The sequence below is a fragment of the Peromyscus maniculatus genome, chromosome 7 (genome assembly GCF_049852395.1).
Source record: "Peromyscus maniculatus bairdii isolate BWxNUB_F1_BW_parent chromosome 7, HU_Pman_BW_mat_3.1, whole genome shotgun sequence".
Classification (NCBI taxonomy): Eukaryota; Metazoa; Chordata; class Mammalia; order Rodentia; family Cricetidae; genus Peromyscus; species Peromyscus maniculatus.
In genome coordinates, this window is record NC_134858.1 from 103,387,499 (window position 1) to 103,414,236 (window position 26,738).

The 26,738-nt window shown below is 39.2% G+C and overlaps 1 protein-coding gene across 19 annotated transcripts in view; it reads right to left on the reverse strand.

The window, feature by feature from the left end:
• Atp2c1 (ATPase secretory pathway Ca2+ transporting 1) overlaps window positions 1-26,738 on the reverse strand; it is a 120,639-nt gene that overhangs the window by 54,684 nt on the left and 39,217 nt on the right. For 12 of the 19 annotated variants that reach the window (XM_042281538.2, XM_076576967.1, XM_076576958.1 and 9 more), the window contains 3 exons: window positions 7,288-7,398; window positions 3,924-4,040; window positions 1,817-1,906 (listed from right to left, as the gene is read on the reverse strand). In XM_042281538.2, the coding sequence (XP_042137472.1) occupies window positions 1,817-1,906; window positions 3,924-4,040; window positions 7,288-7,398 (318 nt within the window). Of the gene's footprint in view, window positions 1-1,816; window positions 1,907-3,923; window positions 4,041-7,287; window positions 7,399-10,725; window positions 10,831-13,029; window positions 13,130-26,738 lie in introns of all 19 variants that reach the window. The other 7 variants (XM_076576957.1, XM_076576954.1, XM_076576955.1 and 4 more) reach the window with 2 other exon arrangements.

Genomic DNA, 26,738 nt, shown 5'->3' on the forward strand with positions numbered 1-26,738 from the left:
AAAAAAGTTTGTTTTGTTTTAAAAAACTGGCCAAATTCCGCTAGTGCTGATTTGTCAAACACATGGTGGGCAAGGCAAGGGCTCTCTCTATTGATGAGTTAATCTTGATCCTACTTTTTCTACAGAAAGCTGGAATCCAATCGGTACGTTGTTGGGTAGAAGCAGCATGAGAATTATTTAATAAACTATGAGAGAAAAAAAAAATCAAGCCTCAAACCAAAAAAAAAAGTTGGTAAAGGAAGGAGTATTTGCCTTTCCAGAATACAGACATTTTTATCTACCACACTAAAACTAAACAAACATTACTTAAAGTAAGTATTGTAAAATGCAAAACTGTGTCATTGAACTTTTCATAATCTTCCACATTAAATTCTATTATCTACCTTTTTTCAACTGAATCCATTCATCTATCTTTTTCCTACTGAAATTTGATAATCTCAGACATTAATCATTTGGAAAATATTGGTTTATCTAATTATTCAAGTATAAATGCTGACATATTTCTAAACTTATTAACTGTTAAAATCACTACTAATGTCATTAAAGTTTTAAATACTTGAAAGGTATCTAAAATTCATGGTAATACATAAAAATTTACAGTAGCTTTAATTACTACTTGAAAGTCTATTCTTATCACTAGCAACATTATTCTTTTAAGGAAACGCTGTGGAATAATCCTTCTGTACACTGTGAATATGTATTACTCTCACTGGTTAATAAAAAGCTGGCAGGCAGGTAACCAGGCAGGGAGTATAGGTGGCGCAGCTAAAAACATAGGACTCTAGGAAGAAGGCAGAGTCAGAGGAGACACTAGCCAGCCACCAAGCAATCAGAACACGTAGAAAATGAGGCAACAAGCCAGGAGTCACGTGGCAAAGCATAAATAGAAATATGGGTTAATTAATAGTTAGCTAGTAACAAGCCTGAGCTATTTGCCGAGCATTTATATATAATATTAAGTCTCTATGTGATAATTTGGAAGAAGCTGCCAGAATGGGAAGTGGGCAGTCAGAACAAGAGAACTTCCAACTATAAGTAAAAGGCTGGTTCACCTCACAATGGCCCTTCCTTACAACAGCTACTGTATTTCAATCTATATGCTTCCCATTCATCACAGACTAGTAAAAACATATATACTCTGGGGGGAAATTATAAAATTCATTTTACTCCTCTATCAAGAACATTCTAGACATCTGAGGAAGCGTCTCCTTCACTACGTTGCCCACAATACCCTGGGACTTGCTATCCTCCCTCTGCCACCCAAGCAGCATAGCTGGTGTTAGTGGTGTGCATTCCCAAACCCAGATGCTGTAATTGTCTAAAGAGGACAACGAAAGACAACAATGACTACTGACACAGCTTAAGGCCACTTCCAATTGTGTTAGAGCTTTGACAGCCTATACATCGTAACATTTGCCATTAACACAAAAAGCATACAGAAACAAGAAAAAGTCAGTGTTGTTAAAATAGTTTTGACATATTGTTAGTCAAAATATTTTCAACTGAAAAGCAACAGGAATTTTTGTTGAACTAGAAAATCATCAACTATTTCTTATGTGTGAGGCTGACTGTACACGCCTGTAATCCCAGCTACCTGGGAAGCTCACACACCAGCACAGCTGAGGCCAGGGGGGCAAGCCTGAGGAACACAGGAAGACCTCCAGCAAAACCAGAACAAAAGAAAATTACTACAGCTAGATAATTATCTTTTAATCTGATTCATTTTGATTCACTTTAATTTCCAAAGTAAAACCAAACCCAACTGATACTAATAACCAAGGAATTTAAAATTTAAAAAATAAAGGAGTTTACTTACCACAGTGATACTGACAGCATCATCAAACTGATGCATTAAAATACTGATGACTGCAGAAGCCAGAAGCAGCATAATAAGGGGATTTTTAAACTGGAAGTTAAAACAAATAATTCAACATTCCTATATGAAGGACAATTCCGCTTTATCTCAATAAAGCCTTTTTCAAAAAAGGACATCATTATGAAATTACAAGAGTCTATATATGCTTTATTTTCAAGCAACAAAAAAAGTAGTGCTCATGCTTAAAAGCTATGTAACAGTTCCTTTTCAGAAAAAGAAAATTAAATATCAATATTTACAATAAAGAATTGGCTAACCTGGGTGTTGGCATATACCTTTAATTCTAGGAGAGGCAAAGGCAGGTGGATCTATGAGTTGGAGGCCAGCCTGGTCTACAGAGCAAGTTCCAAGGCAGCCAGGGCTACACAGAGAAACACTGTCTCCAAAAACAACAACAAAATCGCTAATTCTTTCTAGTATGTATATACCTGTAGCAGTATATTGATTTTTGATTGTTTTTTGTTTTTATGTAGTCCAGGCTCGCTTCAAATTCATGATCCTCTTGCCTAAGCTTCCCAGTATTGAAATTATAGGAATGCATTACCACACCTGGCTTGCAGTACTGTATTAATTTAACAAGGATAGGTGCCTGAATTTCTGAAACTAGAAAAACAAATGGCTTTTAACCTAAATACTGAGGCTAAAGACTGATAGCAAATAAAACTATAGCTGCCATACAGTGTATGGTTGAATATATAACTGCCATACAGTGTATGGTTGAATAAAAGTAACTGGCTTTGATTCCAGCTGTCACCTGTGTGGTAACTTAAAATAATTTTAAGCACCATAATCTTCCAATGGAACCTTAGATGAAGGAATCTGTAGTAGCTAAGAATGAGACTATAGGACTAGGTAACCCAGAGAACCTTCTTTAATGTCAGCTGCTAACCACCACACATTGATGGCAGAGCCTTTTGCCACCCCTAAGAAAAGCTCTGCCATGGTTCTAATTAAGATGCCACTTCACAAGGAGAGTACCAGACAGATGTTTACAGAACAACAAACTCAATATTCTCCTAAAGAAGAACCATCCAATATTATACGACTAATAATTGCTACTTGATGTTAACTGTTACTTATGCTTAACTATATCCCAAGCACTGTTCAACTCCTACAGGAATCCCAAGAGTCGGGTACTCTGGCTTGGATAGCAGGATCAAGAAAGAGAACAATTCAATCACATTGCCAATTGATAAGTCAAGCATGATAGGTCAAACGAACTATGTTAGGGCTTTCTTTCGGTGGGGTGTAAATGTGAAGTTACAGCCATCAACAGGAGTGCTCTATGAAACAAAGCACGCACAGTCCTGTCACCCTTAAAGCTTTGGCTGGGCGACTGTACACAACCACATGCACAAAGCTTATCTCATTAGCTGATGATGCCATCTAAACAAATTAAATACAAACTTTCGTTTCAATGCCTTCACAAAAGTTTTCTCCACTCAAGTATTTCTTTGTTTAGCAGATCAAACTTTACTAGTTAAAACTAGCCACAGAATGATTCAACTTTTTACACTAATGTAATTGTTACCAAATTTTTAAAGATATAGTAAGCCTCTGCTAAAAATTAAAATAAAGATAATTATGAATGGCCATAATCTACTCTGAGTTTACTATTTCCTGAGGTCATCATGGAGGCCAACGGAAATCACAGAGTTGATAAGAAAGGTATAACTTATACCCTGGTAGTTAGGATTTAATTATGCATTTAATAATTTTCTAAGCTGGCCAAGATTCCCTGCAAATATATCATCCTCCCATAACTAGGAAGCTAAGGTCAGCATCCACAAAGAGCCTACTGTCTCGTGTTTGCTGACAACCCAGCAATACAGAAAATGCTGCCCTCTAAGTTACACTCACTTTTCGTCAGTCTTTTGCCAAAATCAAATGAGGAGTCAGAACTATAGAAATTCCAACTTTACATGTAAATTTTTAGGGGGGGGGGAAACACTGTAAAAATGATTTCTTTGTAGGCCAATCTCAGGATATTCACAACCATAAAAGTCATATAAGTTACACAGCAGAGATGGAGGGGAAAGTGTCTCACCTGAGAAATATACTTCTTCCAGAGTGGTTCATCTTCACTAATATCAAACTCATTCCAGCCATGGAAGGCTCGCCTATGACTAACTTCAGATTTGTTTAAGCCATTCTGAAGATCAGCCTATTAAATTTTACATTAAAAGTTATTCAAAATGTTAGCAGACAGTAAACAAAACACAAAAGAATACATAGTATATGACCACATTAAAAGAAGCTTTTTTTTTAATGTATATGAATAGTCTGCCTGTTTTATGTAACACATGCTTACATTGCCTGTAGAGGCCAGAAGAGGGCACTAGATCCCCTGAACTGGAGTCACATACATAGAGAGTCACTGAGTGGGGGTACTGGGAGCTGAACCTGGGTCCTCTGCAAGAACAGGAAGTGTGTGACCTTAACCACTGAGCTATCTCTCCAGGCCCTACTAATCACAGAACGTCTCCCAGAGGTTTTATATGGGACCCGCAGCCATAATATTCAGACAAGATTAACTATAAAGGGACATGGAAAAGCTTCCTGGAACAACAAAAATGTTCTGTATTTTAGCAGGCATGGCGGCTCACACTCACAATACCATTACACTACTCACACTTGCATACTCAGGAGGCTGGGGCAGGAGAATTATCTCATGTTGGAAAACAACCTGAGATAACACCAGGAGTTCTAGATGACCAGTCTGAGCTACAGGGTAAGAGCTTGTTTTATTAGTGGTGGTCACTTTGTCAAAATCTACACTTAAAACTAGTGTAAGGTGAACTTACTCATATTTTGATAAATGGATTTTAATAACTGCCTCTTAAATACTTATTTATATCCACCAACTAGTGCTATGTTCAGACTTGATCTTCTCTTTGCCACAAGCAACAGTAAATGAACTTTCATAGCTGGTCATGGTCTTGAGACTAAGTGACTTCTGAGTGTCTAGCATTAAACAGGACACCCAAAAATCACCCCTTAGGTTCTTGGGTTCCTCATGGCTTTACCCAGCAGGTCCACATAGAGGATGATTAGGACCACGGGCCTGAGTGCAGGTGTCTGAGATGGTCTGCACTTGGCTGTGCTGGGTGATGGTCTGTATGTCAAGTTGCTCTGATTGGTCAATAAATAAAACCTGATTGGCCGTGGCTAGGCAGGAAGTATAGGCGGGACTAATAGAGAGGAGAAATAAAAGAACAGGAAGGCAGAAGGAGTCACTGCCAGCCACCAGCCAGGAGAAGCAGCATGTGAAAATGCCGGTAAGCCACGAGCTGCGTGGCAGGGTATAGATTTGTAGAAATGGATTAATTTAAGCTATAAGAACAGTTAGCAAGAAGCCTGTCATGGCCATACAGTTTGTAAGCAATATAAGTCTCTGTGTTTACTTGGTTGGGTCTGAGCGGCTGTGGGACTGGCGGGTGACAAAGATTTGTCCTCACTGTGGGCAAGGCAGGAAAACTCGAGCTACAAAGGGCAGGACATAAGAGCCAATCGAGGAGAGGAGAGCCCAGAAACAGCATCTTAGAGGCATGGCACTCATGAGGCCCTGCGCAACCTGTGTCAGTAAACACGCAATCAGGAGTCAGGGTGGGGCAGCACCCTGCCCAGGGGCTAAGGGCAGTCAGGAGGTGACAGAGAAGTCACTGTTGTCAGAGGCTGCCTGCCACTGGTGAGCTGTCACCCATGCTCTTCTACAGCAACACTCAGGCCCGAATGGTCCTAGATAAACCACGTGGGCCACAAAGAAAAACAAAGGCACAGAAGTGGGTGGGATCTGGTGGAAGACGACTGAGGCTGGTGAATAGGATAGGGCAGAGGGTGAGTGTAACCAGAATATGTTATACCCATGCATGAAAATCTCAAAGATTAACTTCTTTAAAGCACACTGATATTATATAAATACTATCTCAATAAGCAACAAGATAGTGTTTTTCTTTTTCTAGGAAGCAAAGGAATAATAAAAGGAAACCATAATTCCTATGTATTTTAATTGGTCTTTAATTTTTTTTCTAAAATTAGTGTCTCCAAAAAAATATTCAGTGGGCTACAAATGTCCTTCCTGTTCTCTGTGTTTATTAAACCACCGAGATTTTTTTTTCTTTTGCTTCTAGATTATGTTATTGTATCAGAATGAAAACTTGGGTGTCTTAAATTACTCAAAATAACACAGTTAACAATTTTTCTTGGGACATGGCAATATCATCTAAGTCCTTCAGTTACTCTCATGATTTTAACAATCACAAGAAATGAAATTATGGGTTGGGGATTTAGCTCAGTGGTAGAGCGCTTGCCTAGTAAGCGCAAGGCCCTGGGTTCAGTTCTCGGCTCTGGGTGGGGGAAAAAATGAAATTACAACATCTCAGAAACAGCTAATTTCCTTTGCCAGCAATGTTGGCAACAGTTCAGTAATCAAGTTTTCTAAAACGTAAATATATTTAAAATAAGTGGTTTTAGAACTAAGTATAAATATACCAAAACAAAAATCCCTCAAAATGGATACCAGTGTTTTTAAAACAACAATTAAAATGGCTAAATAAAAATTCTCTTGTCAACCTGGAGCTTATGCAGGGACACTTGGCTCAGTCTGGGAGGAAGGGACTGGACCTGCCTGGACTGAGTCTACCAGGTTGATTGCAGTCCTCGGGGGAGGATTTGCCCTGAAGGAGGTGGGAATGGGGGGTAGGCTGGGGGTAAGGGGAGGGTGTGGGAGGGGGGAGAATAGGGGAACCCGTGGCTGATATGTAGAACTGAATGGTATTGTAAAATAAAATAAAAAAAGAGGAAAAAAAATTCTCTTGTCATGTTTGACTACACAGTACTTTTTAAAATTAGGAAGAGAATAAAATTACATAATTAATACTTATTTGAAAACCCACACTTGTACTTAGCTTTCACTTTACCTTAAAAAAAATCTATTTTAAAAAAAAATCCTGCTGGGCATGGTGGCAAAAACCTTTAATCCCAGCACTGGGGAGGCAGAGGCAATCAAATCTCTGTGAGTTCAAGGCCAGCATGGTCTACAAAGTGAGTTTCAGGACAGCCAGGGTTACACAGAGAAACCTTGTCTTGGGAAAAACAAACAAACAAAAAATCCTAACCCCACTATGGTACTAGTTAAATTAATTACTTTCCCCCTGATAAGCAGTGCAAGCAGATGCTGGCCATACTACTGCTCCTGAGCTGTACTGCCCAGCCACCACACGCCGTTCCTTAAACACAGTTGCTCCATGACTCTAGCCACATTTCCTGTCGTGTCGTCATGTAACCGGGGGCTATTCTGCTAGACAGCACAGACCAGTACTTCTATCAGCGAAGAAAATGCAATAGGTCAGCACTGACTTCATCTAAATGGCTGCTTTACACCTTCCGCCTCCTTCTCACCAGCCACTTACTTGGAGAATGCCTGCAACCTCACTGACTGGTAATTCACTTGCTTTCTTTGATGTCAATACAGGAATCATTGTCTCATTTTCACCATTAGGTATTTTTTGAAAACGTGCAACCTAGGAATAAAAACAAAGGAAAATTACTTGAATATACTAAACAACTAGAATGTAGTCCAGAGTAATAAATGAAAATCCTAATATTCACAGCAACTTATTTTCCACTTAGGAAAGTATACTCAGATTAATAATGAGTATCTAAGACAACTTGATACTAACAGTTTCTTGAAAGCAAACTTTGGATACCTGTTCACACATGGTATAATACAAAATCTTCACATTACATATTTTAAAGATATTACTTCTCCATCAACATAAGATTAAAAAATAAAACAGATGTCTTTCCTGGCAGATTCTGATGACTATGCACAATCATAATCCTATAAACTCATTAGGTTTAATTCAGGAACGAGAACTGCTAAGCTTTCTCCCCTTTAGTGCTCCCGTGCTCACGCCCTCTTCAGGACACCTGGTACCCTTCCACACACCGCAACAGCATGCAAGACTAACAGTCTCCTCAAACCAGGAGAAAACGGAGCCGCTCACGAGACCAGACAAGCAGAGGCAGCACAGGCTGGCTAGTGGGTCAGGAACAGAGGCAGTCACAGACACGGCAGCAACGATGAAGGCTGCAGTTTCCAAGTATCAACAGTGGTCCTCCCAATTCTAGAAACAAACATCCAGTTCAGATCTGCCTTGGTCCTAAACGGAGATCCTTACAGATACAGACCGGAAGGAGGGAAAGGGAGCTATAGGCACCTCGCTACTTAAACTGAGAAAAGCATCCATTGCCAAACAGCCAAGCCACCTGGTGAAATAATATTGAAACTAAAAGACCTCTGTTCCTGCTAAGACATGGGTTTCTAAGCTGAAATGATCAATATTTTCAGGACAAAATTATTTCCTAAAATTTCTAAGTAACTATTCTTTAAAACAACAAATGAGATCAAAAAATAATGGACAATTCTATTACTACTAGTATCTATACACTGCACTACTATTGTGTGTATAAAATTCTTTTGATTTAATACAAACAAACCCAAAGAGCAAGTAAACAGCTAAGAGAGGGAGAAAGTATTCCATCATCATAATCATACTTCTAGAGAGGAATACATATTTCCTAATCTCAGTTATTAAAAAGGCATTACTGAATGTTTAAATAACTTAAAGCAAATAGTAGCAATAATTTTCATTTCTAATAAAGAAATGTTAGTGACAAAATTCTGAGGAAATTATAGATTGACTTACTCTTATGAAAAGCCTTGAAATTATTTTGTAGCATAATATTTTCATAAAACTAAAAAACAGACTAAATTTGAGAATTTCCTAGAACCACTGAAATGCCCTAGTTTCAAATTCATGAAACAAACTAACACAGGCCTTTACTGAACCATCTCAAGGGAAATATGGAGAAAATGTAATGAGAACCAAACCTATTATACTTTACCTTGTAAGATCACACAAAAATTTTAAAGATCAATTGTATTTAACATAACAATGAGATTAATTTCTAAATTAATGTATTAATTTATGTTAAATTAATTAAACATAACAGTGAGATTAATTTCTAAAATTCTTGAACCTTAGTTTATTTGTATATAAAACAGAAACAGGAGTTGATTATCGATGCTGAATTCAACTACTGTAACATGTGATCCACCAGTAACAAGAAACCATAGGACAGCAGGCTGGAGAAACAGCTTAGGACATTGCTTGCTTATAAGCTTAAGGCCCTGAGTTCAGTCCTCAGCACCCACAGAAAAGCCGGTGAAGCAGTGCACACTTAGAATCCAAGAACCAGGGAGGTGGGAAGGCGATTCCTCGAGCCAATCATCCTACTCTAACTGGTAAGTTCCAGATCAGTGAGACACCCTGCCTCAAAAGCCAAAGTAGACTGTACCCAAGGCTGGTGTCTGTCCTCCAAACATCATGCACCCACACACATGAATGCACACACCAAGAAAGCACATGAACTATTCAATTATTATATGTATTCATCCACTTGTATCATCAGCCCATGCATGTCTATACAGAACTTAATTTTCAAAATAAGTTAAACTTACAATAATGTTCCAATTAAAATATGTATTCTATCATTAAGCTACTGGCTGGAAGTATAGCACAGTGGTAGAGTATGTGCTATATGCTTAACATGCTTAAGACTCTGGGTTAGGCCCCCAACAGAAAAAAAACAAAGTTATTAAAATGGCTAACTAACACTTAATACACAGTATAAGAGTCTTATTCAAAATTTTCAAGTAATCTTCTGGCAAATGGTACCTATAAAGGGTCTGCATTTTTACAAGCACTCTCATACAAAACCCTTCGAGGGCATTCCACTGGCCCAAACGAGCTGAAAATCTCAAGCAGTGAGACTTCAGTTAATAGAGGAGGAGACAGTAAGGGGTGTGATGACATCTCTCTAAGGCTGTTTTGACTCCAACTGTAACCACAGCTACTGTCTCGAGTGTGTTCCCAAGTGAAGAACTAAGCAACTAGAAAGCAAACCATCCAAGCCCTGCCCCGAATGCTGGATGGAGTTTACTGCCATCACCCTAGTGAGCACTCAGGGAGGCAAAGAGCAACAGACACTCATCGGGAAACAAGGAGACAATGAGCAACAAGGCATGAGGGACCTCCATGAAGGAACGGAGGCTGCCCATTGGAGGAAACTGTCTGCAAATGCCTTACCCTAACTGCTTAACAGAGGCACCTCTAAGACAGAAACAGAACATAAAACAGACGCCACCCCAAAGAAGGAACCACTTGGGGAAATCCACTGAGGAAGGAGAGCAACGGCCCCACTGATGACCATGAAGAGGCAGCATCCTGAGTGCAGAGGTGCTCACTGTTGAGATAGAGAAGGCAGCCATGAGTTTCTCAAAAATGAGACTCATGTTAGGAAGAACTGGAAGAGCTTCATGCTTTTGTTTTACAACACACCAAGGAATGGGAACTGTGTGCCTCAGACAGTAGCTAACTGTCCTTCGGTGATCTGAGTGCCTGTTTCTCTCTTGGGCAAGCCTATCAAATTTCAGGTGCAGTCACAGTAATTTCTACTCAGGACCCATCTTCCTCCTCCAAGAGAATGCTGCTTTCTCTGTTTAAAAAAAAAAATGCCAAAAATCAATCTTAAAGACAGAATCTGACAACCGAAACTTCCTCTCAGTGTAAGCTTACTCCATCTGTTCTCAATCAGATTCACTTTCCACACTCATTCTGAAGACCCAGGTACAAAAGTAGAAATGCTCACCCTGCTTTAGGGATCAATAACAGGGTGATGGGCAAAACAACCTGATCTGGAAAGTAAGCAGCCTTCAAAGAGTAGATGCATAAGGTTCTGGCAAAATCTGTACATACTTGTGTTTTTATATCCACCATACACACCTGTTTAATGGTTCCAGTCTCTTTATTTCATTGACAGAAATACTGAGTAATCAGCCTCGGGTACAAGTGCATTCCAGTATTTACAAGGTTTTGCATGATAAGAAACTGGGAAAGGACAGATAAGACATAGAGGCATAAAATAAATTTGAGCTGGAAGTTGATCTCCATGGTGCACAAGCTTGTTTTGTGAGTATGAACATTCAATCAGCTGCTTATCCATGCATGGATGCATATTGTTAACATTCCTGGGAAATCCTGGTTTCAGCCTAATCTAAGGGACAGATTGTGTGTGACTGTGTGTGTGTGTGTGTGTGTGTGTGTGTGTGTGTGTGTGTGTGTGTGTGTAGGGAGGGAGAGAGAGAGAGAGAGAGAGAGAGAGAGAGAGAGAGAGAGAGAGAGAGAGAGAGTGTCTCTCTCTCCCAGGCTAGCTTGAACTCAAGAGATCCTCCTGCCTCTGCCTCCCAAATGCTGGAATTAAAAGCATGTGACACTCCACCCCACAAGAAGCATATCTTAAAAGATAAGATAAGTATAAGTATAAAAAGATAAGTATATTGGTAATGCTGACTTTGTCTACATAAAAAAAGGACAGAAACTAACCATACCGGTGAAAACGATCTCATTATCCCATATATTAACACAAACTGAGTCCAGGACACACAGTTTTAATACCTTATAATCTTCCAGTCAGTCCAGGAACTTTCTGGAAAACCTCTGTCTTTATCTGAGAAATTTTATTTTCAGTTTTTAAGTTTGTTCTTCTGAGCATCTGCCTTAGTTCACCCCAAAAACTTGGTAGGTAGACACATGCTATTCAAAATTACATTCTAACATATTTACTGCACTGGAATAAATTGGGGTTTAATTTTGAAAATTACAAAATATAAAAAGATCAAATTCAAGCCAGGAGGTAGTGCGGTGCATGCCTTTAATCCCAGCATTCAGAATGCACAGACAGGCAAATCTCTGGTTCAAGGCCAGTCTGGTCTACAAAGTGAGTTCCAGAATAGCTAAGACTACACAAAGAAAACCTGCCTCGCAGAACAAACAAAAAATGCATCTTCAGAGCTATTGTGACTGCTACACTCTGTTTAAAGAAGTCACTGTCTTATGACCTCAACTGTCAAGCACGTTTATCTCCTCTTTAGTCTCACATGTATCCTAATGGCTGGAGGGAGGGTAGCTCAGTGGTAGAGCCCGCCTTGCAGCTGAGACTGGTTTTAACTCCAGTGAGGTATGGGGAAGGCACGTGAGCTTCAATTTAAATCTCCTCCTCGGAGCCTTCCATTTTTTAAACTACTACATTCTGAACCACTAACTCATGTAACAAACAAGCTTTTTACAAACCAAAGCCCACAGGTACAGCCGCTCCTTCCATGATCTACATCCTACAGAGGAAATCAATTCAAGAGAAGAATCAAGTAAAACACAAACACACACAAGCACACTTATCAAAAACTGCAGAACCTTTCAAATATTTAGTGTATAAATAATTAAATGTCAGTCTTATATGCATTATATAACTCCTTCAGAGTTCCACTGAAGCCAGAATTTCATTTTACAAAGAGTACAAGATTTAATTTCTTTTCTTTTTCTTTTTTTTTTTTTTTAATGGTAAGCCCTGCTACATACCAGTTTCTAATCTGACACATCAGAATCATGCAGAAGCTGCTATGGACTGAACTGTGCCCCTAACACTCACATTGAAGTCCCAACCCCTTAAAGTGAAGGAATTTAGGAAGTCCCTTTAGGAAGTTAAGTGGGTTCTGAAAATAATGTCTTCAAGGTGGGTTTAATGCCTGACAAAGAGAGACAGGAACACCTCTCCCTTCCCCTCTATGTGAGGAGATGAGCAGAGGAAGCCCTCTCCTGGAACTACATTATGCACCACCTCCAGGCAGGGTTTCTCACATCCTCCAGAACCTAGAGAAATAAATGTCTGCTGTTTAAGCCTATGAGGTCTGCCATACTCTACTGCATCCATAGAAATGAGCTAAAACCCGGGCCTTTTATGGTTTTTGTAAACATAACTATGCAGTCACCATCTCCAGAGAGCATAAGCAATTATGTCTTAAGTGGAACCAAAACATATTTATTTTTTAAAATTCTCCATGTTGAGTCTAACATGCAGTCAAAGTTAATAATCACTGACTTCACAGGGCAGAAACACAGTTCCATTTTATGCATGTGAAGAAGGCGTATTATAGACAGAAGAATAGAAACAAGATGAGCACAGGTCCAAACAAGAACTGAAGTCCACACTGTCTCCAGAAACCAAGCTGACTTACTCCGTTTCAAAAGTACCTGCTTTACTGGCTGGGGATACAGCTTCATTGGTAGGAAGCCTCGGGTTCGATCTCTAGAACCACATGCTGGTACACACCTGGAATAGCGAGCGGTACCCCTGAGATAGAAATAAGAAGCCATCCTCAACTTCAGAGAAAGTTTAAGGACAACCTGGGCTACGTGAGATCCCAACTTAAAAAAAAAAACCTGCTTGTTGATCAAAGTCCAAAGCGTAGGACATAAATAAATTGATCTAGAAGTAACAGAGCTTACATATATGAATACAATCCAGGTAGACTTTGTGTTTTTGATGGCTAGATGCAAACAATATATACAGAAAGGACCATACATTATCATTAAAAGTAGTAAAATTTTGGTCCCAAAATATCCAAACAATTCCCTAACCCCACGCCCACAAATTCCTTTCACTAATGTTCTGACTGAGGAGCCAGCCACTCCTGCCCACACTGTACCACATTCCACTGCACGAGATAACAGCACGGTGTAACAAGTGTCAAACCACACTTCCAGCTGAAGACAGGACAACACAGCAGGCTCCCCCAAAGTCAAATACAGGGACTCTTGCTTCAACAAAAAGCTAAATTTTAGCAAAGAGTTTTACAGCTTTAAAAGACAAGGAAATGAGAATCCTTCAGTCCATTGCTCTCACTGCTTACTAGTAAGCAACAGCAGAATTGACAAAGCACAAGTCACTGTACTGGAGTCCTCAGCACTTCTGAAGCAGCAGATCTGAGTAAGACCCAGAAGATGCATTCCTAACAAGGTGTAGGTGGTAGTGATGCTTCTGGTCCAGGGACTGTACCTGAGAACCACCACTACAGTCAAGGTCAAACTACATCAAGTTCAATTCATAATTCCATGTCTGTTTTTCCAGCTGGGAGACCAGAAACAACTTGTTTATCTTCTGAGTTCCTTCCCTCAGGGAAAAATACCTATTTTAGTTTCAAGAGGAATAAAAGTCAAACTGTTTATGGAAGGTGTATATCAGAGTATATAAGAAGTATTCAAATTCCAGGGAACACTAATACATATGCCTCGTCCCATTCTAGATCTCCTCTTCAGAAGGGTTTAACCGTGTTTTTGACATCTTGGTATCTTTTGAAGTTTTTTTTTTCATATTTATTTATCTATTTTTACATCCCAATTGCAGTTTCCCCTCCCTCCTCTCCTCCCAATCCCTCCTCCCACCTCCCTTTTGCGCCCCTCCCCCCCCAATCATCTCCTGCTCCATTTCTATTTGGAAAAGGGCAGGCCTCCCACTGATAGCAACAAAACAAGGCGTTATCAAGTTGCAGTAATAAGCACCTCCCCTTGTATTAAGGCAAGGCAACCCAATATAACGAATAGAGTCCCAAAAGGCAACAAAAGAGTCAAAGACAGCCCCCCCCCCTCCCAAGCTACACAACTGTCACATATATGCAGAGAGCCTAGACCAGTCCCATGCAGGCTCCCTGGTTGTCAATTAAGTCTGTGAGTTCCTGTGAGCCCAGGTTAGTTGATTACATGGGGTGTTTTTTTTGTTTTGTTTTGTTTTTTTTCTTTATTTCTTTTTGTTTTTCTTTGTGGTGTCCTTGACCCCTCTGGCTCCTACAATCCTTCATCCCTTTCTTCAGCAGGATTTCCTAAGCTTGGCCTAATGCTTAGCTGTGGGTCTCTGCATCTGTTTCCATCAGTTGTTAGATGAAGCCTCTCTGATGTCAACTGGACTAGACACCAATCTATGAGTACAGCAGAATATCATTAGGCATCATTACGCTGACATTTTTTTTCTCCAGGCGTGTTTGGTTCTATCCTAGGTCTCTGGGTCAGACAGCCTCTAAGTCCTGGCACTCTAGGCAGTGTCGGTGGTGGGAATACTTTCATGGTATGGGTCTAAGGCTGGACGAGTCATTGGTTGGCCATTCCCACAATCTCTGTGCCATCCTAACCCCAGCACATGCCATGAGTAGGACAGACTGTAGGTCAAAGGTTGTATGGGAGCAATTCAGGGTGAGGTAGAAACCTAGTGCAAGGGAAACTCCCAGGAATCTACAAGGATGACCCCAGTTAAGACTCCAAGCACTACTGGATACACAGACTGAACCAGTCATCCATCTCCTGTGACCAGGCAAGACTTCCAGTGGAGCAACTGGGACACCAACCCAGTCACACAACCTTGAAAAGTTCATAATAACTTTTCTTAACAACCCAGCCACACAACCTTAAAAAATTCTTAATAACACCAAAACTACTAACAAGGGGGAAAATCAGTAGGCTTTTCTGTCTTAATAGGCAATTACGCAGCAAACAGAAAGGGAATATTATCCTGAAACTGACCTGCACCTTTTAAATGATCTTCCACTGGAAGCACAAAAGATGAAAACTGATCTGAAAAATACCCTCCGTCACCTGTGACTACAGATGTTTTCTACAAAGAACAGGCAAAGCTATGAATCCACTCAAAGGGCTGAGATAAAGGTGTGTAGCCACCAAACACTGTTTTACTGGCAGCTGTGCAAACAGAAAGTCAAGTCTCATCTTCAAGGATTACACCCTAGCACAGGACTAACAGTGGTCAACAAGTATCTCAGAATGGCCAAGTCTCCACGAGGAAATGCTAGCACAGCATGGCAAAGGCCATGTGAATACATTATTACGAAATAATGCATGGGTGAAGGAGGCCAAGGCCACCTGTGTCTAGAGACTGGCAGATTTCAAAATATTCAGGAACATCCACAAGTGTTTCTATAGTATTCAAGCTGACAGATGGCCTGCCAACTGTACCTGACAAAATTACCAACATAAAAATTCTGTCTGACAATCTAAAGGGCAGGATGGAATGTGGTGATTCTCAAACTAGATCAATGCTTAACTTTGGCTGCCCATGAAAAATCAGAAGGGAAGTTTATTGTTATTTTTCTTTTCTATGGTCAGAAATCCAGACAAACGTCCACTTACAGCTTCCTATGGAATAAACTGTGTCCCTCTGGCCCTCCAGAATTCCTGTGTTGAAACCTTAATTTCCAGTGTGACTAGTAACAGCACTTCAATGTCACTGTGTTAGGAATGGGGTCATTACAGAGATGACGGTGGCTCTACAAGAAGAGAGAGCACAAGTGTAAGCACACAGAAGACAAAGCCATGGAAGACAAAGCAAGAAAGAGAGGTCTCAGCAGAGGCCAGTGCTGTAACCAGGTAACTTTGGACTTCTAGCCTTACATCTGTAGGAAAGTCATTTTTGTTTAAGCACACAGCAGCTCAGGCATACTAACACAATGTGATTGTCCTGTTAACAGTACCTGTGAGGTTGGGGTTTTTTGGCTATCAAATTATTGTTTGGGGATGTATAATTAATACAACTCATATACTTAGTTACTTTGAAACTATGCAAAATATCAAGTATTGTATCATACTTTGATGAATAGATACTTATTTCCAGTAGTACTATTATAAATTGTTCTGTTTACACAAATTAACATGAACTCCTCAGATTTCTTTCCTACTTCTGTGTGTGGCTTTAAACACACATATAGCCCCATTTTATGTCATGAACTTCCTATTATTCTATGGATTATAATACATCACACAATCATCCTATTGCTCAAAATGTCCCAATTGTGGCCCACAGGAAGCACTGAACAGACTGGCTTATAAGTCCTTTTGACCTGTGCTCACCAATTTTTGAGAACTTCCTTATTTTCCAGCACAAGATGTTCCAAGATTACCTTTCTATTTTCTTAGCTACAGCACTGAACTTAACCATTTCTCAAGCAAGCTTTGGTTCCTTTTATTGAAAAGTAATATTCAGAAGTGTTATGGATTCTAGAGCACTGCTACAGAGTGCTAAGAATTTTACACACACACACACACACACACACACACACACACACCATCTTTGTTAATCTTGAAAACATAACTTACTTCTAAGTGTAAAAACTACTCAAAAACAGAAGTGTTGTACCCCCACCTCCATTCTTTATCTCTCTACAACCAATCTGTTTCTAACACATCCTTCCTCTGTTTCCTTCCGCACAGATAAGGTACATGAATTTCTTCCTCTTTGATTGTGGGTAACACTCAACGTAGGTACCTTCTTTTTACTTAATAGTATATATATCCAGCATCACTCAACTATTCAAAAAGCTCCCTTATTCTTACTACTTCAAGTTTTTAAATAACCATAGTTTTATCAACAATTGCAAACTATGAACCACAAAACATGCATTTTATTTTGAAGGTCTAGCTCAAGAAATTTCCTGGATGGAAGACAAAAGACAAGGGTGAATGCCTTCTGCAGAGTCTATTGAATACGGGCAAATTCTCTACATGGGACACACATCCCAGCAAATGTATGGGGTCAGAGGACAACTTAACGCCATCAGTTCTCTCCTTCCAACATCTGTTCTCCTGGAGCCTTGTCGCTGAGCTAGTCCACTACACTAATGGAAAGCTAAAACTTGTCATCTCTTTGTACTTTGACTTGTAATGCTTTGAGTGAATCTGAACTATTTTTCTTACATGCAGAGTTGACTTTAGTATTTTACAGGAATTATCTTTTATGTACTTTGAACATTTATCAGTTTTTCAATTGTTAGAACACTTTACATATTAGGTGTCTTACTCTTTATCTGTAATCTAGTGCAGACATTTTCTCCTGACAGCTCTACTGCCTTTCTTTTACATACAGAATTTTCATTTTCATTTAATAAAATTTAGCAATCTTTTATATGAGTTCCATATTTTGAGTCATTCTTAAGAATGACAGTATTTTAAGAAAGAACTCTAATACCTAATTCTATTAACCATATGGTACTCAATAATTAAGCATAATTCTGTCAACTTTATGGCATTCAGTAATTAAGCACATGATGAAAAAATTGTACAATGTTTCACTTATGTCCAGAGTACAAGACCAGCCTAGCCAACAGAGCATGACACTTTGTGTCAAAAAACAAACAAATGACACCAAAAGGCTGAACAGGATAACCATATATATATATATATATATATATATATATACCAGTAGTTCTGCTTCTAGGTATATAGCCAATACAGTTAAAAAGACCCAGATACTTGGGCTCTAAGGTCCATTTCAGCATTTCTCTAATAGCCAAAACGTGGAAACAACCCTGTCTGTCCACAGATTAATAAATAAAGACAATATGGTACATAACCGTATTCCATTCATAAAACAGATGTAAGCTTTGACACATAGCATAATAAGAATGAACTCTGAAAGGATACTACGTGAACTGAAATAAGCCAGGCACAAAAGAAACACGTATAATCCCACTTGTGTTAACTAGGAAACACATTAGTAGTAACCAGGACAGAAGACTGAGGAATTAAGAGTTTCTCTTTAGGGTGATTAAAAAGTTAGCCACATATTACAACTTTATCTTTCTCCTCTATTCCAGCTAATCTGCCAATTCTTGCTAGTCAGAATGCTAAACATCTTCTTCAAATAAAAAAAAAGATAAAAACAGTAAATACTGTTACTGCTAAAATCCCACCAATCTTCCTTTCTATACATCCAGTCCATTACACAACCGAAGTTTTAAAATGGTGGCAACATCTTTTTTCTGAAGCATTCCATCTCTTTAACCCTAGAATTAATGTTGGCAATTTCACTACACTGATATATAGAACTGTTCTTTGTTCTCTTTGACAAACACACAATATATGTTTTACCCTATTATGAAATACAGTAGACAAAAAAAATCACTGACCCTTATAAAATTTAGCTCAATTTGCTGTATTACCTCTAAATATAACAAAAATTTCCACATATTCCCTTCAATAAAAGTCCCTCCTAGTATACTTTAAAGTTTGAACTTTTTTCTTCAACAATGCAATAAGAAATCAACTATATACATTCTACTGTCAGAGTTCATCCATCGGTACCAAAACTTACAGGATGTAGCAAAAGTAGTATTAAAAGGGAGGTTGATGGCAATAATACATTTAAAAGAAAAAAGTCTCACACAACCTTACTTCATACTTCAAGAACAGAAAAAACAGTTGAGAATATAGCTTGGCTGGTGAACTGCTGTCCAGTGTACACAAAACCCAAGCTGAAGCAGGGAAACCACATTCAATGTCGTACCTGACTACACAGAACGTTTGAGGCCAGCCTGGGTAACAGGAGCCTTTGTGTAAGAGAACAACAAGAAGAACAAGAGGACAAAGAAAAGAGAAAAAGAAGGGGAGGAAGACAAGGGTAAAGGGAAGAAGATGAGTGGAAGGGGAGGAAGAAGAGAGCGCAAAGTTAGGCCAAACATTAGAACAGAAACAATGAAACAAGAATGGGTGGGATCAACTAAGAGTCGGCTTTTAAAAAGATAAAACTGACATACCCTTTACTAGACGAACAAAAAAGACTAAAAGTCAGAAATGAAAAAGAATCATTATAACCCTGTAGACACAAATAACTCATAGAGTACTACTATCAATAACTATCCACTAATAAATTGAATAACCCAGAAGAAATGTGTAAACTGAAATAGAACAGGGTCCAGAAATAAGTCTGTGCATATACTATAATTGGATCTTCAACAAGGATCCCAAAAATATTCAGTAGGAAGGGTGTTAGGAAAACTGCTAATGTGCAGTACAAGAGAATAAATCCATTCCTCATCATCCACCATATAAATATTACAGAAATGGAATCCCAACCCAAACTTAAGATCAGAAACTGTAAAACTCTTAAAGAAAACAGAGGGAAAATTGTGTCATTGGTCTTAACAATTCATTCACTTAACATCAAAAACAAAAGTAACAAAAAATAAGCAAATGGGACTTCATCAAACTAAATAGCAAAATCTGTAAGCACAGAGAAGAAAATCTATTAGGATAGAAAAAGCCTATGATACAGGAGAAAATATTTACAAACTGTAGATATGCAACAGGTTAATCTATAAAACAGAAAAAGAATTCTTAGTAAATCAGTAAGTATAAAAGCTAGTTACTCCATTAGAGAATAAGCTAAGCATATAAACAAATATTTCTTCATAGAATATATATTAATGGGCAATAAGCATATGAATATGCTCAATATCATTATTAGGGCATTGCATAAAAACCACAGTGAGATATCTCACACCTATAAAGATTATTACAAAACAATAACAAAGTACAACCCAAGTGTCAGTGGGTCCTTGAACACTGGTGGTTTTATAGGTTAATTATGAAATGTCTGCCACAAGTTCATGTGTTGAATAGTTGGTCCCAACCCTTAAGTGTTTTGGAGGAAGGTTCTAAAAACTTTAGGACATAGAGCCTACTTGGAAGGCAGAGAGCACTGAGAGCATGCCTCTGAAAACTGTATCCGATCCCTAATTCCATCCTAGCTCACTCTCTGCTTCCTGCTGCAATAAAGTAAACAGCCTCCTCTGCCACATGTTCCTCCTTCATAGTGAATGAAGCCAAAGACATTGACTGAATCCTCTGAAGCCAGGAACCAAAATACATCTTCCTTCAAGTTATGCTGAGAATCTGTGCACAGCTGTGCAAAAGTAACTAACAGGATATTATGGTGATATTTTATTTGTGCTGAAATGTGATTTTATTTGTATGTTAATAAATAAAGTTTGCCTGGGGGTCAGAGCTAATATATCAAGTCATTTAGCAGAAGTCTGGCAGTGGTAGCACACGCCCTTAACCCGATCACATGGCAGGCAGAGTCTGTGTGTTCAAGGACACAGCCAGCTTGGTGACACGCCTTTAATCCAAATACCAACCATCGAGACCTGGAGGTCTGTATAGACAGGCAGTGACGAAAAAGTCATGTGGTTGGGTTTAAAACCAATGAGAAGGCAGAACAGAAAGTCAATAAAAATACAGACACACAGGAAGTAGGTCTCTTTCTCAGGGGAAGGACAGCAGCGGCTGGTAAGCTAAAGGCTATCCGCTAGGGCCAAGCTCTGACCTCTTGGGCTTTTAACTCTTTATTTGGCTCTGTGTTTCTTCTTTAATAAGACTGTTTAGAATTACATCTACAGGATATTGCTTACAGTTCCAGGGGTGAGTCCACGATCATCACGATGGGGAGTGTGGCCGGAGGCAAGAAGGCACGGCACTGGGGCTGTAGCTGAGAGCTCACATCTGATCCGCAAGTCAAGGCAGAGAAAGTCTGGACCTGGTATGGGCTTTTGAAACCTCAAAGCCCACCCCCGTGACACACGCCTGTCAATCCTTCCCAAGCAGTTCTAATTGGGAATCAAGTATTCAAATACACGAGCCTATGAGGGCCATTCTCATTCAAACCACCACAGATATGATTCAAAATAGCACAGCCACTATGGAAAAGTATGCTGCTCTTCAAAATCTTGAAAGGTAATTGCCAAGTGCTCCAGAAACAACTTTTTTTAAGTCTTGATTAGAAAGAATTAAAATCAAGATCTCAAATGCATTAGTATTCCAGTGCTCTTCACAGCACTATTCATGACGTAACAGGGACAGGTGTGGAATCAACCTAAATATCTATCAACAAATTAATAAATAAAATGTGGTATATACATACAGTGGGATGCTAGTTTGGAAAAAGGAAAACTGCAAAATATTAGAACACAAATGCTAAGACCACTATAAGAAAAATAAGATAGATGCACAAAGACAAACACTGCAGGATTCTATTTACATAGAGGTGTTGAACACAGTAGAATCACAACAATAGAAAACAAAATAGAACATATCACAAGAAAACATTTTGAGAAAAATTTGTGTAAGTAAAATTACACCTCTTGATCCCAAGTTTTAGCAGCTTTAATAAATATCAGAGTGAAATAAAATTGCTACATTTCAATTTCCAGCACTAAGGGCACTTAAAGCAAGAGTCTGAAACAGACTTTGGTATTCATTCCCACCTACTAGGGCTGAATACAACTGTCGTTAAACATCTGTCATCCAACTAAACCATGTCTGACTTACATAAAGCCAACAAACCAATTCCAAGATGCTCAGATCATGAGTTTGGGGAAATACTCTTTACTCAGTAAGTTTGGTCTTTTTAGACTCCACCACTGTGCTTTGCTTCTGCCAACCAATGGCTGACACAGCCATTTGAAGGGCACAATCCCAGAAATGAATTCAATCAGTGCACAACAGAAGCTCTGTCTAGAAAAGCAAGTCCCCAACATGAATAAAGGCGGTCAAAAATAAATGCTAACAGTAAAGACGGCAAGAAAACACCACACACGTTTTTATAGGCAATAGGTTACACAGAAAGCAAGCTAAGACAAACAGCTCTCTCCTCATTGACCAGTTAGCCTGAATTTTACCTGTCTGGTAACCAATTGTTTCCCTCTCAAGCAAAGGAAACTGATATGCGTTTTTTGGCATATGGTGGTTCTGAGATTGGTTTTGGTTGGTTGCTTGCTTAGTTGGTTTTGTTTGTTTCTTTTCATGGCGGGGTGGTGAGTCAAGGTCTTCTCACTATGTAGCCACAGCTGGCCTGGAACTAGCTATATAGACCAAGATGGCCTCAAATTCTGCCTCCCAAAGCATCCAAGGTGTCTGCCATTATTTGAAAAGTCCTTAAAGAACCTATAATATACTGGTGTTTCTATTATTCTGACTCTTTACATTAAAAAGAACAAAAGGCCAGGGCTGGCTGGGGCACAGCCCAGTGGTAAAGTGCACATGGAAGAGCAGCAGGAGTGAGTGCAGAAAGGCATAAACAGGAAGGTGAGTGTGGCCATGGTTCCTTACCCATGTTACTCCACATGATCCCAAGAAAACCCTTTGAAGGAGGTATTGCCATTTCTCCTATTTAATAGCTGGAGTAATTAAACACAAAAGAATAATTTGCCCAGGCTAAAGAGAAACTAACAAGACTAATAAGGAGTACGAACAACTGAGCCAACATCTGACTCTCCCAGAACTCTTAACTCCCACAGAAACTGTATTTAAACTAATCAAGTATCCCAAAAGCTTCAAAAAGCAAATCACACTCCGAATTAATCTAAGTATGGTGAGACTAGCTTTAATTACAATCTGAAAACAAAATGTGCCTAAAAGCAGAGTCAGAATCGGAGTTTTCACCTCCCACCTTCTCTCTTTTCCTAACACACATACACACACACTGAAATTCCTCTAATAGACTGAGCGGATGATTTCTGAAATTTATACAAAGTACACAGTGATCACTTACAAGCAGTACTCATGCAAGGACTCTAGGGTTGTACTGTCTCCAACAAGACATCCTATCAATTCTGCCACACTGAAGCCCAAGGCCAAAACTGAAGTCATTTCTGGTGAGGTAAGCCTCCAGCCCTAACAGCTCAGTATACTAGGTGTTCCACTAGGCTGCAAACTGTTTAGTACTTTATTGACAACTCAGATAAACAGCACTTCTCCAAGATGATATCAGTGAGACTTTAATATGGAAATAAAATTCAAAGGAGCTTACCGGGATGCACCAATGTGTAGAAGCAACACACTTCTACTTCCTCTTTACGAAAGTAAGCACGTATGTATTGCACACAAATGTAAAAACCAACTACTAAGCACCAGATAGAACGGCTCTAGAACAGTAATTCAGACAAACATGAAGGGGAGCTGACTTTATCCACCACTTAAAAGAGCTGGGAAAGTCTCTCTTCAATGTGACTTCAGTCCTAAACCCTACTCCATATCACCACAAAGACTGCCTTTCCAACAGGGGAGTAACAGGCTCAGAACACTTGAAATAATCTAAAAACGCCTTAAGGAGGCTATGTGCATTGTAGGGCATTACTGAAGCCTACTCCAAAACATGTCAAACCATGCTAACATTTCTGGAAAATATTTTAAAGAAGACTTGAAGGGAAACAAATTTTTAAAAAGAAGAATATTAATGGGAAGAATTATAATATTTGGCCTGGAAAAGAGACTTATGAAGGGCAGTGCTTGACCATTACCTGGATTCCACTAAGGTTTCTATAAAGAAAGACCATGACAGAAACAGCCAAATACTTGAATAGGAAACATGCCATGGAAGAGCAGAATGAATACAACCAACTCCAACAGTTGCCAGAAACTCCTCAGGCCAGCACTGGAGCCGCGTCATGTGGGCTAGGAAGGGGGCCCCTTCGAACCCCAATCACTCTAGGATTAATCTGGCCAAGAACGGAGGATCTCACTGCCACTGTGAGCCCAGGGTAAGGCCCAAGGTGACACGAGTTTCCAGCACTTGAATGGGTGGCCCCTCTGAGGAGATGATATGAAATGTCTCCCTCCACACAGAGCCCTAACTTCCAGAGCATGGCCTCCATGGGGCTCACATTCATGCTAGTTCTTAGATGTTCTACACAGAGGAACTGAATCTGGCAGCGTCAGGACAGCTACTACGCAGGGACAGAGCTCTTGTTCAGCATTCACATGGCTCTGGACTGGTGCCCAGCGCCACAGAAACAAAACCCTAGTATAATCACATCTATCTAGTAAATCATTTTTTCTCCCATGCTTACAATGCTTAGGAATGAAATAAAAGGTCCTAAATGCTATAAAATATTTGTACATAAATGCTCCTTCTAATCCATTTGCAAATATAGATAACAAAATGCATTTACCTCTGAAAACCAGTAGGGATTGTGCATAAAGAAAAAAAAATCTTATTCCTAAAGTAGAGTATATTACTTTAATGGTGTTTTCTTGCTCATTTTTTAAAAAAGGAGGGGGCAAGTCATAAGAAAATGAGTTTGAGATAAATGTGGTAGTGTTATGCACCTATGCCCAGAGGGAAGCTGTCTCTCCACACAGCGCCACCAACTTCAGGATACATGCTTCAATACTTTTCATTTCTTTCTTATCATTATTACAAACAGAACCAAACAACTACAATTACTTTTTTAACTCAATTCATCTTGGACCTAATGTCACCACAGCTGCTGTAATGGACATCCGTTATACTCCCAGAAGAGACAATACTGAGGTGTTTGGTATTCTGGTAGTTGCTGCTAAACTGACTTCTGAAGAACTGTGCCAAGCCTCTCCCATAATGTTCAGGAGTTTCTACTCTGCCTGAAACCTGGCTAGGTCCAGGTACCACCACACTCCTAACTGCTACCAATCAGATGAGTAGGAAATCATTATTAATGTGTAGATTGTGGGGAAGGGTTCAGACAGGACCTTGTTAGGTAGCTCAGGCTGACAAGGAACTGGAGAACATTCTGCCTCAGCTGAAAACATGTGCCAGAATCCAGCTGGTACTTGTTCTAATGGGTCCACTTCTTTACTGGTCAGTAACCACAGATGCACCCAAAGGAAGGAAAACATACTTCATAAAAAAATTATATATGAACATTCACAGGTTTTACTACACTGAAAACCTTTTCATGGTTCTTGTGGCCATCTGCAGTCTCTTTCTGTGAAGTACTTCCTTGTGTCTTTTGCCCTTTTTCTCTACAAGTTACTATTTCTTATAGATTAAGGTCTTCTGCAGGAAAGTAACCCTCTATAAATTATTTAAGTATGTATATAATTCATTTTGAGATTTCACATCATGTTTTTTTTTTTAAGTTTTTACTATTCCAACTTCACACTCTCTTTCTAAGGTCAGCTAACCATCTTTATAACACTAGCTAATTCATCAGCAAAGAGAAGAGGAATAAAACAGGACGCATGTAAGCTTTTACACAGCCTCTTTATACACTACCTAGAATACGGTCATAAGCAAATACCCCAGAAGCTCTTAGAAGCCCTCACTTGTGGGGCTGAAGAGATGTTCAACAGTTTAGAGCACTTGCTGCTCTTGTAGAAGACCAGATTTTGGTTCCCAGCACTTGCATCTGGTGGCTCACAATTGTCTGTAACTCCAGCTCCAGGGAATCTGACACCCTCTTCTGGCCTCCTAGGGAACTAGGCACTCATGGGTACACAGACATCTATGCAGGCACTCAAATATACACATAAGACAAAAATAAACAAAATCCCTTTTTAAAAGCTTTACTTTTCTACCTATGTAAGAATATTTAAATCTCAATAAAGGACAATTCAATGTAGTATCTATAAAAACTCCAACTAACTCTTTTACAGAAACAGACAAGCAGATTCCAAAGCCCACACAGAAATACAAGGGGACCAAAGCAGAATAAACAGTCTGGAAAAAAAAAAAAAAAAAAAAAAGTTGGTCTCATACTCAGAATGTACTACAAACTATACAGTAGTCAAAACACTGTGACGTTGGCATCAGCACAGACTATGGAACAGAGCCCCAAGCCAGGAGATAAATTTCACTTATGGAAAACTGAGGGTACAAAGACAACTCAATGAAGAAATAGTCTTCTAAATGGATGAGATTCCCCGCCAAAGAATACAGCTGGTTTTTTATCTCAAAATTGATCAAGTTTGAGAGAGAAACTGTAAACTACTTAGAATAAAACATAAATCTTTATCACATTTAATCATCATGGTCTAAAAATCAAAGCACAAACAACAAACAAAAATGTAAATTTTCACAATTTTAAAGCTTATGATAAATGCAAGGAAAACCACAACATCAAGAAACTAAAAAGAGGGCTGGAAGGGTGGCTCAGAGGTTAAGAGCACTGACTCCTCTTCCAGAGGTCCTGAGTTCAATTCCCAGCAACCACATGGTAGCTCCCAACTACCTGTAATGAGATCTGGTGCCCTCTTCTGGCCTGCAGGCAGGACACTGTATACATAATAAATAAATCTTTAAAAAAAAAAAAAAAAAAAAAAAAAAAAAAAAAAAAAGAAACTAAAAAGAAAGCCCACAGAACAGGGAA